General features: G+C 42.9%; 1 protein-coding gene across 1 annotated transcript in view; it reads right to left on the reverse strand.

Moving 5' to 3' along the window:
- Positions 1 to 596: 596 nt before the first annotated feature.
- myo6b (myosin VIb) overlaps positions 597 to 15,683 on the reverse strand; it is a 60,010-nt gene continuing 44,923 nt past the window's right edge. Inside the window, exons 28-33 of the mRNA XM_080012495.1 lie at positions 15,373 to 15,533; positions 14,796 to 14,846; positions 9,862 to 9,965; positions 7,539 to 7,673; positions 6,102 to 6,323; positions 597 to 1,974 (exon numbers count right to left, since the gene is read on the reverse strand). Coding sequence (XP_079868621.1) covers positions 1,775 to 1,974; positions 6,102 to 6,323; positions 7,539 to 7,673; positions 9,862 to 9,965; positions 14,796 to 14,846; positions 15,373 to 15,533 — 873 coding nt within the window. The 3' untranslated portion in view covers positions 597 to 1,774. The remainder of the gene's footprint in view (positions 1,975 to 6,101; positions 6,324 to 7,538; positions 7,674 to 9,861; positions 9,966 to 14,795; positions 14,847 to 15,372; positions 15,534 to 15,683) is intronic.

Below are 15,683 nucleotides of genomic sequence, written 5' to 3' on the forward strand. Positions count from 1 at the left end.
CATGACGGAAACGGTGAGAATATAATTGAGAGTAACTCGTTCCTAGTGCTGGTCGTGTCTTAGGAGGAGCTGTTGACCTTAAGAGGCTGGACTCTCACTTAGCACGTCCTCTACGTGTCCACCCAGATATTTATGGTGATATTTAGGAAAGTGTATCTACATACCCTTGATAAAAGGTTGCTGTCTTTCCTCACAATGAGGTGCATATTAATTCACCATAATTGATACTCGTGGCGGTATCCTAACGGTAGCTTGTGCAATATGTGTATATTGACTTAATGTTATTATTGAACCCATAGTTCCAAGCTTGTGATGAATGTATAAGTTGCGTATCGTTCCTCCATCGTAAAGTTCCTGCTATGTGTCAACAACCACTCCTGCCAAGCTACTGTGTTTTTCGGGAGTTTTTTGGGGGTATTTTACTAAACAGCCCCGGAGGATATGGACGTTTTTGTATGTTTTTCGCAAAAGAATAAAATATTTTTGAATGAAACTCTTGTCGTTGTGCCTATTATGTGTCATTTTATAGCTGCTGTTCACACTTTGAAAAAGAAACAGTGGAAAATAAGGTGGCAGGCATTTATTTTATATTTGAAATGCAAAGATCGGCGTACAATATAAGACCAAGGAGGCAAACGTCTGAAACTAAAATCAATTAAAAATCAAATATTTCCCTATATGACTACATGGGGCAAATAAAACTTCAGTGAAATTATCAACTTAATTTAATGAGAAAAACACACTCAAACTCACACAAAGAAAGTTGCGATCCCATTTAAAAAACACTCAAAACAGCACACATGATGAAACGATAAAAAAAACAAAAAAAAAACCTGAAATTATAAATGAAGCGTTGTTTTCCGGTCGATTAATCATGAGAAAGCAGATTCGTGTGCGCTGAGAAAGACAAAGCATGAACACAGCACGGCTTCAAATGCATTTCCATCTAAGGATGCATTCATGAAAGCAACACAATACAAAGGACACATGCAGCCAAATTGTGATTGCTCCCAGTCCCGGTAATGCAATACATTGCACTGTAGGCAAAATAATGTCAAACAAAATTTTTATATACTCATGCAAACATATGCAAATCAGCGCTGTATCCTTTACTGTTTTCTGTTGTTTAGATAGCGTCTTGAACAGCAGCACTGAATTTAATTTTCGTCTTTATTGCTTTTCCTTTTAATCCCATGTGAGCTGCTTAGCGCAAGCGAGTAATGCAAATTCCCTCGATCATACGAGACACAGTGTCGAATGAAAATGCGTCGCTAATGCCCCCAGAAGTCGACGTCAGAAAAAAAACAAACAAAAAAAAAAAACGGAGATAAGTCAGGTCACATCGCTAACTTTCCAGCAGAGAGGAAGGTGTCATCAGCACACGCTACCACAGCTCACCTCACCCTTTGCAATGAATGTGCAGTTTTAAGGCCTCACAGTGGAGCGTTCCATTCAAGCATTCGTCAGAGAAGGGTTGAACACACATTTTAACTTGATCCCATGTTACGGACACACGAGGGAAAGAAACCAGTACAATACAAAACAAGGAGAGAGACAGAGGGGGGAACTTTAACCCCTCGAGGGAATACAAAAAACAACGTTTAATCCCAAACGGTCTTCCAGCGTCTTTCCCTTTATTTACCCACCATCTCACATCCCTCCTGCAGATATGTGTATGTAGGTATGTGTGTGTGTGTGTGTGTGTGTGTGTGTGTGTGTGTGTGTGGGCTGGAATTATAATTGGTCTTCCTCCCTAAATTCGGAGATGGGGGGCTCACTGCAGCAGGCTCTGAAGCATGGCGGTGGCGTGCGTGGGCCGGGCCTGCTTGCTCTGGATGGCGTTCCTCAGGTACTGGAGCCCGTCGCAGCGCTCCCAGATCTCCTCAAACTGCCGCGGCAGGATCTCGGCGCCGCGCTTCCGGGTCAGACCCGTCTCCTCCAGGCTCAGCTCACACATCTCCATGTCGTCTTTACCTGCGGGGATCCGGTTTTGACAAATGGTACGATCCGTGAAATGGCACGATCCATACTGCCGCATCCAGGGTATGGTGCCGGAGAACATTCCCAACAGCCCATGACCCAGTTTATAGGTCCCCAAAGTTTCGTGACAACTGAGAGATTATACATTTTAAATACATTTTATTTTATTATTTTGGAGCAAGCAGCACATTAGAATCCATATTTAGGCCAATAAGCAACAGATTGAGGCTAAGTAAGAATATTTCATACTGAACTTTCAAAACGTACTTATTACTGCTCAAAGTGCGGATATTCCACATTGTATATTGTAAAATTCAGCATAGTATTATAAAGAAATTATGTTTCAGAACTATTTAACTGCATTTTAATTGAAAAGTATATCAATCAAACATCAATATATCGATCTTAAATATCCAGCAACTCTGCCTAAATTCACATTTAGGCCAGTATGCAACATATTGTAGTTAAATACAGCTATATGGGCTGTCACCATTATTGCCTGATACATACAGTACATACACACATACATACATACATACATACATACACATACAAACTGTACATACATACTGTATGTACATACATACAGACAAACACACATACAGACACATATACATACTGTATGTACATACACACATACATACATACACACAAACACACACATGCATACATACAGGCTGTACATACATACACACATACATACATACATACATACATACATACATACTGTATACAGTATATGCCACAGACCCCATTTAATCCCATTTTTTTGCTGGGATCTAGACCTCCTGGAACCCCCGAGTCACGAGGCTCCTTTAATGGGATCTTCAGAGGAGATAGCAGCTCCTGTTGAGACTCGGTGGCTCAAGAGTTAAGCTGCAGGATAAGAGGTTCATGCACTTGAGTGTTCGATTCCCGAACAAGCTTTTGAATTACCCGACTATCTGTTGAGAAATGCCGGACAGCTTCTGACACATATTGTAAGAATTTAAATATATATGCATTTTTGAACAGCTGGTTGTCAATACATCAACATCAGCTGTTTTTCACAACAGTCTGTGTCACCTACATAAAAGCAAAACTAGAATATTATTCATATTATTCATATACAGTGTCTAATTCAAACTTAAAAAAAAATCAAAACAGTCGAGCATGGACATAAACCAAATTCAAAATATTTAACACGATCAAAACAGCTATTTTCAATATGAATAGTGAAAATTAATTATTGAAGGTTATGTATGTCACGTTTGGATTAGGCAGAGAACAGGTTTTGGGTTTTTGTTTAATACGCGGTAAAAAGGTGTAACTTCATTTTTGGCTTTCCTGTGGGTGATCGACGTAGACACAGAGAAAAAGACACTTCTGACATCTCTGGGAAGAACATTTGACACTCCACTGTAAAAATTCCCCCAAAAACGTAGTTTCTGGTTCATTCTCAGACGGCTCGGTCTCTCTCTCTCTCTCTCTCTCTCTCTCTCTCTCTCTCTCTCTCTCTTTATTGGTCTAAGTCGATCACCCACAGGAGAGAGAAGTGGAATTTTTTTTTTGTGGTGTAAAAAAAGCACAAAACTGGTTCTCTGGAAATGTTTCCCCCTTAACCCAAATATACCCATACATGATCACAAATGATCAATATTTATGTTTGAATTTGCTTCTGTTTCTGAGGTTGATGTTGATTTCAAAAAAGTTTGAAAAACATGCATTTTTTTTATTCTTAACAATGTACCCTCGGGAACATTTCGTCCAGTTTCTGGCTTTTTTTGAAAACACTGTAAAAAAAAAAGCCTTTTTGAGTGTATTGAATATTTTGAATATGATTTATATTCATGCATGACTGTTTTGATTTTAAAAAGTTTGAAAAACATCCATTAATATTTATATTCTTAACACTGTGCCCTTGGGAACATTTCTATCAGTTTTGGGCTTTTTTTTTGAACACTGTACACTGTAAAAACATTTTTAATTGTGTTTAATATTTTGAATATGGTTTATATACATGCTTGACTGTTCTTATTTTTTTCAAAGTTTGAATTAGACACTGTCTATGAATAATATTAATAATATTCTAGTTTTACTTTCATGTGAGTGAGACTGTGATTGGAAACAGCTGTATGACAATACAGAATACTGAATAAAGGAACCTCTGCGGTGACTTGTATTGAAAAATTGGGACTTGAAACTACGTGAGGGTTACCATGAAAGATAACGTGTCCACCTGCTGACGCTCTGCTCATGTAGATCAAGCGACTCAATAACCTTCAGATTCCAATCAGGGACTCTCTCTAACAACAAGAGGTACAACCAAAAATATTCTGGCAGAAGAGGTTCCAGGTGCTCTGAATCCCAGAGACAAAATCTAATCAAATGGGGTCTGTGGCGTACAGTATGTATGTATGTATGTATGTATGTATGTATGTATGTATGTATGTATGTATGTATGTATGTATGTATGTATGTATGTATGTATGTATGTGTGTATGTATGTTTCAGGCAATACTAGAGATATAATAATAGCTGTATTTAACTACAATATGTTGCTTACTGGCCTAAATGTGAATTTAGGCAGAGTTTGTGGATATTTAAGACCGAAATATTAATGTTTGATTGATATATTTTTCAATTCAAATGTAAATATTTTTGAAATATATAATCATTTCTATGTGATACTATACCGGAATTCACATGAAAGAGTTTCCAGAACGCAATGTGGAATATTTAATATACTTTGACCAGTGATAAGTAACTTTCGAAAGCTCAGTGTAAAATATTCTTATTTAGCCTCAATCTGTTGTTTATCGGCCTGAAGATAAGTTGTAAAGTGCTGCTCTGAAACCGAACCTTCACGTCTGCGAACCCAAAGCTCTCGCCCAGCGGCTTAACTTTTCTAACGCAGCAGTCTAAGGAAACCTTTTCTGGTTCATTGGCAGACGCTGCGCCCGTCTCTCTCTCTGTCTCTTCTCTGCTCGTGCTTCTTGTTCCGACAGAAGGTTTAGTTGTGACTGTTGGTTTGAAACTTTGACAAAATGTACTTATTGTAAGTTGCTTTGGATAAAGGCGTCTGATCGATGACATCATGTATTGTAATGCATTGTTATGTAGTTATCCTCAAATGAGCCTCGAATGACACCTATTGAAGAATAGATTACCTCCCTATCCTCTTATACCTTCATCACTTTCTTTCTACCTCAAACCAATCCCACGATGAAGACTCGTTTGGACTCGTACCTCATCAATATTCATATCTTGCCCAGAAAATTAAATACGCTTCCGACTCATGGGGACGTTCTCATCTTCTTTCTCATACCCGCTAAATAAAGTGATTTATTGTGGAATAAGCCACTCATTAAAACACTGAAGTCGCTGCGTTATTCTCCTGCTGTGATTCTTAAAAAATAATGCTGGGAAATGAGTTCTTGTCTTCTTTTAACCACTAAAGCCACACAGTGGCGCCCGCTTATTTTGGCTTATATTCTTCAATTTTACCCAAAGTTGCAAATCATACACAGATTAAAAAAATCTGTATACCCCCCCTCGCTGGCAGGTGCATGTTTGGATGCAGACCACCTTGCAACTCATGGAGCATCTCTGAAACCTCACCGTTTTGTCAGGAAGAGCGTTGCATGTTGGTTTCTAGTTGATATACAGTGTGTATACAGCTGTTCCCGACGAAATCTCGATGCCCATTTACGGTAAAAAAAAAAAAAGGTGCAGGTTCTCGGGCATCTCCACCCCCGCTGCACCTGCCTGCTCCTCTGCACCTGCCTGCTGCGGATATTCCACATTGGGGAACTATTTTGCATCGGTTGCTTTCATAATCTCTTAGCATGGAGGGATTTGTAGCGCCGCTCCAAATGGATCGCCTATAATTAACGATACTGAATACTTCAAACCTATTTAACCTATTTAAAAATAAATCACTAAAATATCAACATATGAAGACCCCGTGTGCATATCAAGTGGCCCCCACGAGGGGTCATGACCCTGAGGTTGAGAACCCCCCCCCCCGCTCTATTTTAAATAGATCGGATCTGTGCTCGCCTCAGGATCGGTACGTCCCAATAGAGATTCAGACTCAAATCCCGGTTTGAAAGAAACCCCGGCGGCGCGGCGGGACCCACCTGCCACCAGCACGATGGGGCGCTTGTCGGGGTGCAGCTCCATCTGCCGGGCGATCCAGGGCCCGTCGAAGTGGGCGTACCACCAGCCCTTCTTCTTGTTCTGGGGGTCCTTGTACTGGTCGGCCGGGCGGATGAAGGGGATGCGGAAGTAGCGCTGCTGCCGGTTCACCGACACGTCCTGCGGCGCGGCGGCCATCATGGACGGCGCCGGGTTCTGTTCGGCTGGGGGGCGGATCGGAGAGTCAAATAAGTCCGTGCGCTTTGCGAGGGTGAAAATGTCCTCTGGCGGTGGTTTCAAAGCGACAAAGAACAGCGGCATGGGGGCCGACAAAAAACGGTGAAAGGAGACGCCGGAGACTGAACGGTGAAACTCGAGAAGAACAGCCGGGCGAAGCAGCTTTTTTAGCGTCTTGGGAAAACAAAATGGCGACAAGACCCCCCGAAACATCGGCGACAACATGGAGCCGGAGCCTTTCAACGTCTTCTACATCAACAGAGTCAAAAGAGAATAAGAACAAAACAAAACAAAACAAAGAAAAACGTTCCCTGTTTCTCAGCAACTCAACGCTTTTCCTGTGTGTGTGTGTGTGTGTGTGTGTGTGTGTGTGTGTGTGTGTGTGTGTGTGTGTGTGAGAAATGTGATGTGGGTGAAAGGGAGAGTGACAAAGCGCAGCAGCGTCCATGCTGCCCGGACCCCAATAAAAACAAAAAAATACTTATATACAACAATACTAATACTGCTCAGAGAGAGGCAGCTCCTTGGCTTTGATCAGGTGATCTGCACTGACACCACCAAGTAAAAAACAACGACTCGAAGGTGTTTGTATGTTGTTAGAAAGTAGAACGTAAAAACTGAGCAAGTCAACATCAATCATGTAAACATCAAACTGTGCCAGCATGTTGATTATTAGCACATTATCTACAGATCATGTAAAGATTGTGTATAAACTAAACCGCAAGGATTATTGATATTATGTATAGATTAGTCCACTATGTATAAATTATGTATTGATCAGTCCACTATGTATAGATTATGGATAGATTAGTCCACTATGTATAGATTATGGATAGATTAGTCCACTATGTATAGATTATGGATAGATTAGTCCACTATGTATAAATTATGTATTGATCAGTCCACTATGTATAGATTATGGATAGATTAGTCCACTATGTATAGATTATGTATAGATTAGTCCACTATGTATAGATTATGTATTGATTAGTCCACTATGTATAGATTATGTATAGATTAGTCCACTATGTATAGATTATGTATTGATTAGTCCACTATGTATACATTATGTATTGATTAGTCCACTATGTATACATTATGTATTGATTATCCCATTAAGTAAAGATTATCCCATTAAATACAGATTATCTATATATTGTGTATAGATTGGGTTGTACAGACTGAGGAGCGTCTGAACTAACCGTAGTCGGTGACACATTTGGGGGCTCTCTGCTCGGGTCCGTCGTCATTCCTCTTCTTGTTCTTGGACTTCCAGGCGTGGTAGACCTTGAGGCGGCGGTGGAACTCCTCCCTGCACGCCGCCAGCAGCTCAATGTCTGTGCACCACACACACACACACACACACACACACACACACACACACACACACACACACACACACACACACACACACACACACACACACACACACACAATTAGCAGGAACTGAGGTCCATGGAGTGGAAATATTAGAGACGCTACATCTGGAGCAGCGTTTCCAACCTTCTTTTTGCTACGTCACAATTTTTTGACAATGAAATGATCCCACGGCAACACCACTATCCTGCTCACCACTAAAATAATAATAATTATAAAATAAATAATTGAATTAATTGTACTTGTATATAGATGATCTTTTTTATTTTTTATTAAAAATACATCAATCCAGTATCAATCTAACAGTCGTCAATATATCAGAAATATCCGGCGGCCCTGTGTTGGACATTAAGTGACCCCACATGGGGACCCGACCCCAAGTTTGAGAATCTCATATCTCGAGCAAGACTCAAGCCTTTTATACGTATTATAGAAATTTTATTGAATATCCATTCTTATTACACTGCTCTGTGGAATGGTCTATTCTGATTGTTGAATATCGGCAATCAGCGGTCAGTTATTCCTGAATAACGACCGATGTCTGTTAATAACGACCGTCGCCATGGGCAACAACTTCTCCACCGGACACGGTGATAGCCATGTTGTTTCGGATCTCTCTTAGCGGAAGCTCATAAACCCGGCATACCAGTTATGATATAACTTCAAAACATGATTCTGCCTCGATGCATTCTTTTATTTAGCGAGCTACCGTGCAATCAAGGAAATAATGTGCAGCCAGACGGTCGTCTTCGCGAAATAACCCCCTTCAGAGCGATACAGGATACAAGAGCGTCTGGCTGCTCTTCATCCCTCTCCTTTAATACTGCACAGGTACCGTCGGATTAAAAGTAAAGCGCAGGAATGTCACACTGCCGTCATCATTTTTAATTTAAATGTTTTGTGCTTTTTGGTTCGGTTACTCCCATCGCACATCCCCCGTTTTAGAGCTCGATTACATGAATAATGCGTTTTGATTTTGATGAGCGTTCGAGGTGATAGGGAACAAAAACCCATTATGGCGGTGAAAAATAAAGCCACTTTCAACGGATTCCGACGGCCTCTCAGCCTCTTCTCTCCTGAAAGAAGCCGCACGGACGCCGCCGAGTTAGCGCCGGTGGACCGTGAAGAACCCAAGGCTTCCCATCGCAAACACTTAAACAGGGAGTTAATTGCCCCAAATTTCCCAGATGTCCTTGGAGCCCCCGAAGGGACGGCGACGTCCAAGCCCTTTTGGCAATACTGGAAAGTGGAATTTTGGACGTTTTCTGCCGCTCGTGCTGCATCCTGAGGAGCCTGGCTGAGGATTCTTTCTAAAGGGGCAGAATTTACCATCCCATCGCTCCCTAATGGCCATCATTTCCCTTTTCCTACCCATAATGCTTTCAGATTAGTGAGCTTGCAGCTGTGAGAATACGCTCAGATTGTTGATTTTTTATTTTTTATTTTTTTGGTCGGGGGGGTTATTGGTTTTTCAGCGTTTTTCGACTTCTTGTAATTTTTTCAATCTCAAGCTTTTTAAACAACCACTTTGGCAGCGGCAGAAAGATGGCTGCGGGGGGGCGGGGAATGGCATGAAATGCAGATCAGAAACTCGAGAGTGTTTCAGTGTGTGTTTGTGTGTGTGTGTGTGCTTGTGTGGGTGTGTGCATGTGTGTGTGTCAGGATGTTTCCACACATTTCTTTTTGTCGTGGAAAGTGTTGAGTTACAGCAAACATGCACGGATGTTGAATTATTAACCCAAGTCGCTAAATAAATGATGTTTGGAACGATAAGGGCCGTAAAAGGTGTATCATGCCTTTTCCTTTTAAATGTGTGTGTGTGTGTATATGTGGGTGTGTGTATGCATGTGCGTGCTTGTGTGTGTGTGTGTGTATGTGTGTGTGTGTGTGTGTGTGTGTGTGTGTATGCATGTGTGTCCTTTGTGCATGTGCATGTGTGAGTAAGTGCGCATGTGTGTGTGTGTGCATGTCTGTGTCTGTGCACGTGTACGTATGTATGTGCGTGTGTCCGTGCGTGCATGTGTGTGTGCGCGTGTGTGTATGCAGGTGCGTGCTTCTGTGTGTGTGTGTGCGTGTGAGTGCGTGTGTGTGTGTGTGTGTGTGTGTGTGTGTGTGTGTGTGTGTGTGCGCGCGCGAGTATTTTCTCACCGCAGGAGGTGTTGATGACGTCTCGCAGCTCGGCGTACTTCCACTTGCTGAGGTCGTGCTTTTTCACTCCGGCAGCAGCCTTGGTCGCCTGGACCTGAGGACCCCTACGCCCCCCCCCAGGAAACACAGAACGAACAGAATGAGAGGAGGGAGAGAGAGAAAAGGGATGGAGCGGGACGGAGGTGGACAGCGCTGGAAGATGCTGTTTTCACTACTGTTAGTCGAGGTGGTGGGCCCACAGGGCAGGGAGCCGGGCGGCGGGCAAAGGCGGGGGCCTGGGCCTGCTGATCCTGGGCATCGCAGACTAGTTCTAGGGACGTGGAATGTCACCTCTCTGGCGGGGAAGGAGCTGGAGCTGGTGCGGGAGGTGGAGCGGTACGAACTAGATATAGCTGGGCTCACCTCTACGCACAGCACTGTCTCTGGAACCAAACTCCTGGAGAGGGGCTGGACTCTTGCCCAGGGCGAGAGGCGCGGGACGGGTGTGGGGATACTCACGAGCCCCCGGCTGAGTGCTGCTGTGTTGGAGTTCTCCCCAGTGAACGAGAGGGTCGCCTCTATGCGACTACAAGTTTCTAAGGGGGAAGCTCTGACTGTTGTGTGTGCTTATGCACCGAACACCAGTTCAGAGTATTCGGCCTTCTTGGAGTCTCTGGGTGGCGTGCTGGAAGGGGCTCCGCCTAGGGACTCTATAGTTGTACTGGGAGACGTCAACGCTCACGTGGGCAACGATGGAGAAACCTGGAAGGGGGTGATTTTGGAGGAACAGCCTGCCTGATCTGAATCCAAGTGGTGCTTTGTTATTAAGAGAAGAAGAAGAATCTTTAATTGTCACACAGCACACCACACTACAACACATGCACGCACACACACACACACACACACACACACACACACACACACACACACACACACACACGCGCGCTTTGGATGGTGGCCGGTGAAATGAGGCCTCTGCATTTAACCCATCCTTGGCTTGTCCTTCCTCAGCATTTGTGGATGCGCCCGGGGACCTGGTGACAAGTGTCCATCGCTGGTCCGACGAATCAAACCCAGGACCTTCTTGCTGTGAGGCAGCAGTGCAATGCACTGTGCCACCCTGCCACATTAGACTTCTGTGCTAGTCATTGATTGGCCATAAAGAAAACCAGGTTCGAGCATAGGGTGGCTCATAAGTGTACGTGGTACCAGACCATCTTAGGTGGATCGATGATTGACTTTGTAGTCATGTCATCAGATCTGTGGCCGTATGTCTTGGACACTCGGGTGAAGAGAGGAGCAGAGCTGTCAACTGATCACCACCTGGTGGTGAGTTGGATCAGATGGCGGGGAAGGCTGCCAGACAGACCTGGTAAACCCAAATGTGTAGTGAGGGTGAACTGGAAACGCCTGGTGGATGCCCCTGTCCGCGAGGTCTTCAGCTCCCACCTCCGGAAGAATTTTTGGCGCATCCCGGGGGAGGTTGGGGACATGGAATCCGAGTGGGTCATGTTCAAAACCTCCATTGCAGAGGCGGCTGCTAGGAGCTGTGGTCGGAAGGCAGTCGGTGCCTGTCGTGGCAGTAACCCAAGAACCCGTTGGTGGACACCAGCGATGAAGGAAGCCGTCAAGCTGAAGAAGGAGGCCTTTCGGGCTTGGCTGGCCCAGAGGTCTCCCAAGGCAGCAGACAGGTACCGGCAGGCTAGAAGGGCTGTGTCACTGAAGCAAAAACCCGGGTGTATGTATATGTATGAATCTGAATATGTATGAATCTGTCAAATTCTCCCTCATTGCGAGTCACCATTCACATGGGAAAAGCAGGATGAGCCTGTGGGGTTCATTTGGCCTTATTTGTGTTGTGTTTGTGTTGTTACATAATAACTAATATCAAATGATAGTAAACCAAAGCAAACATAAGTGATTTCATTGGGAAGCCAGTGTGTGTTTTTCGGAGCCCCACCCCCTGCTGTGCTTCTAATTCAATAACCGGAGGGAATTAGCTCCTCTCCTCTATTTCCAGTCAACAAAGTCAAAGAGTGAAGGCCTCTGTGCAATATGGAGGAGAAGCCATATAGGACGAGCTGAATTCCCTGAGCTCTACAACCCGTCCCTACGGGTTTAATGGGAGCTGGGAAGGTCCCTGTCATTGAAACAGGTTTCCTACCTAGTGTGCAGACCCAGTGTGTGATTAAATGCAGTAGAGATGGGCGATACATGACACGATAGCCAATAAATACACCCGACAAGACATGATAATATAACATTTCCTACAGGCCAACTGAACTTAAAATAATACCACAAGCAATATAAATATATAATTTAAATACATTGTCGCAAGACGCTTCCTTTTCATTCTCGACTATAACCCTGCCAATCGCCTAGCAACCAAAAGCGTGCATACGTGCACTCCACTGAGCGCAGCGCACAGCGCGTCCTATGTGAAAGCTACTTTAGACTTTGTTGACTGAAAATAGAGGAGAGAAGCTAAATCCCCAGGGATTAGCCATCCACCATCCCTGAGCGGGAATCCTTTTCAGCGTTTAATACCGAATTGAGTAATAACTGGACAATAATTGGGTAATAACTGGATAATACCTGGGGAATAAGTGCAGAATAAGCTGCGAATAACTAGATATTAACTGGGCGATAATAGAGTAATACCTGGGTAATCACTGGATTATAACCGGGTAAGAACTGGTTAATAATTGAGTAATAACTGAGTAATCACTCAGTAATATGTGGTATTTACGTGTTAATAACATAATTATAATAACTGGCAAAAAGAATACAGTCCTCCATCCTAAAGTGTCTTGACTTAGTTTTATTGGATGCATAAGTGGAAGACGGACATTTATTTTGTTTTGGGTGATGTTTTGAAGTGATGGAGGGATGATGGAGGGATGGATGGAGGGAGGGTAGGGGCGGGATGTACGGACGCTGGGCTCTCCAGAGATAATCCTATTTCAGCTCCTTAAACTGAAGCTCCAGGCCTGGGAGTGACACAGCACAGTGTGTGTGTGTGTGTGTGTGTGTGTGTGTGTGTGTGTGTGTGTGTGTGTGTGTGTGTGTGTGCGCGCGCGCGTGCATGTGTGCGTACGTGCGCATCTGCCTGGGCACTTGAGTCCACATGTCAGTGTGTCTAATGTGTGTGTACATTAAGTGTGTGTGTTTGTGTGCAGAAACACATCAAACGCAGCTTGACTGGTGTGTGTGTGTATGTGTGTGTGTGTGTGTGTGTGTAACATGAACTTAATTTAATTAAGTTAATTTAAGATAATAGCTGTTTATAATATATATATAATATTTCATTATATCTATTTACTTGTTTTGTGAAGGATTTGATTGATGTTTTCTTTACTTTTTGTTTTTAGTCATTTCTTTATTTCTTGTGTTTCTTATCGATATTTTCTTGAATCAAACAAAACAAAAACAAAAACGCCGTGAAACAATTGCTTGATTTGGAATCAAATCAAATGAGATGTCACCTCTACTACTTCAATTTTCAATAAATTATTGAAAAAAATTAAAATTCTATTTAAATCGAAATGGGACAACAACTTACCGGCATTTAATCAATGGTTATGGGGGTTGTGATGTTGATTTGTGCAGTTTGATGCTTGATTGGATATTTGCATGTTGTGAAAAATTAGATTAGATGCCCAATGAGCCAGAGGTTCTGACATTTCTCATGACATTTTGTTTCTCAAAGCCCAGTGAATACAATCAATCCAATCAATCTCATCTAATTGAAAATTATATTGCAACTATTTCCTCAGGATACACGCCCCGCATAATTCAACTGTGAGACGAACAGCTCGAGACAATGGCTCGTGTGCACTTTTTGTCAACAAAGATTTCGTAAAAATGCAGATACGGTCAAAAAAACCCAACAAAATAAAGGTTATTATTATTATTTTTATAATAAAGAAAAATGTCTTAGGGCGAAGACAAGGGTAAACCCGGATGTTGAGAAAAATGCAAACTTTTTTTCAACTACGGGTAGCACTAGTCGATCAACACCTGAGCAAAACAAGCCAAGAAAGCGAAGATAGAATAATGGCCAAACAAAGTCTTGAAATGTAAACGATACTTTAAAATCTTCAACATCACTGATTTTCACATCTTAACTAATATAAAATTGCCAACAGGCAATTCAGATTTTTCAGATGTGTCATTCATGTCAGTGGCTGAGGTCAGTGGATCTGAAAAGCAGATCACTGACGGCTGCGAGCGTCCAAGCTGCTGATCTGATCTGATCTGATCTGATCTTATCTGATCTGATCTGATCGTATCTCCCGCAGGTTTGATCCAGGTCGGCTCAGCTCCAAGACTTATCCCTCCATCACAACACGTCACCGATATCATTCGCTAGATTGACACCTGCTGATGTTCTACTGCGTATTCTTGTAGCCGCCAGATGGACAATTACATGACAAATACACAGCTCCGATTACAATTACATATATTTACAGGATGTTATTGTGAGTGTTTTTATTGTAGATTGTATTTATTTTTTCCTCTGTTTTCAATTTGAATGAAACCCGTGCGTAACCGGGAGACTTTCTCAGTCACTCCCGAACACATTTTCTGGTGAATACTACGAAGCAACAGTGCTATGCAGTGCAAACAGAGCAAAATAAATATTATATTTCATATTCCATTAAAACTCCTGCTTGATGATTAAAATGGACGTGTGTGGCACATGATTGGTGCCACAGAAAGGAACTCATGCGTCACATAATTTCATGTTGGTCTGATTTAAGCTTCGTCAAAAATAAAACTTCGGGCAGCTTGGCATTGCTGCTATAGTCCCAAGATTGATTTTGCAGCTAATTCCGTGATTTAAGAGTGAGATTAGAATCAACGCAGGTAAAAGAAAGGACGGGCGACTCATGACTATGTTATGACTGTTATTTCTATGTTATGAGTGTTATTTCAGGCAGTCGATGTCTTACATGGCTCTGGCTGAAGAAGAGGATATAGGAAGACCTGAGAAAGGCTCATCACTGGGAAAGGAACAGAGCAACAGGAGAGCTTGAGGGTTACACATGCGTCACACAACCAGGCAGCCATTTTGTTTATGTGTTACGTGAAAGCCGGCCTAACACTGAATCCGAAAAACGACAAAAACACACCCGGAAGTCCGTTCATTTCTATGGAGAGTCGAGATGCCTTCAAGTTTTTCCGTTTCCGACGATCGGAAAACAGTTTTCATTGGAACTGGGCTTGAATCAAAGTAAATATGTAACGTATATGAAATAATTTGTAATGTTATAATTTAATATAATAATAATAATAAATAATGAAATAAAGTTATTAGCGTTTACATTGGATGTCACCATATTCACTATAAATATGATATATATTTTTATATTAATGAATTGTGTGTAGGAGCTCTCCCATTTTCTCCAACACATTTTGCGACGCCGAACCTTCATCTCGGCGGGGGGTAGGATCCGACCCGCGGATGCGTTTTCGGATTCGGTGTCAAGGCGGTCGAAGCGTGCGATGGCGTGTGTGTGAGGCGCGTACCTTCGCAGGCTGGCGTCCATCTGGGATTCCTCGGTGATGAGCTCGGCCTCGCTCTCGGCGATCCTCATGGCGAGCTCCCGGTCCCGCCGCTCCTGCTCCAACATGGCCGACCGCTGGACCTGCTCCTCGCGCTCCAGGGCCAGCTGGATCTCCAGCTCAGCCTGGGAGGAAGAAATAAATTACAAACAATTACAATAACAGTCATCTGCAGCAGTTGCAACGGTGGGATTTCGACTTTTCGACTCCTCAACATTTCGACAATTTGCCCCCGCCCTCCTCAAAAAGGAATAAATGAATGAATTAATGAATAA

The sequence above is a fragment of the Zeus faber genome, assembly GCF_960531495.2.
Source record: "Zeus faber genome assembly, chromosome: 13".
Classification (NCBI taxonomy): Eukaryota; Metazoa; Chordata; class Actinopteri; order Zeiformes; family Zeidae; genus Zeus; species Zeus faber.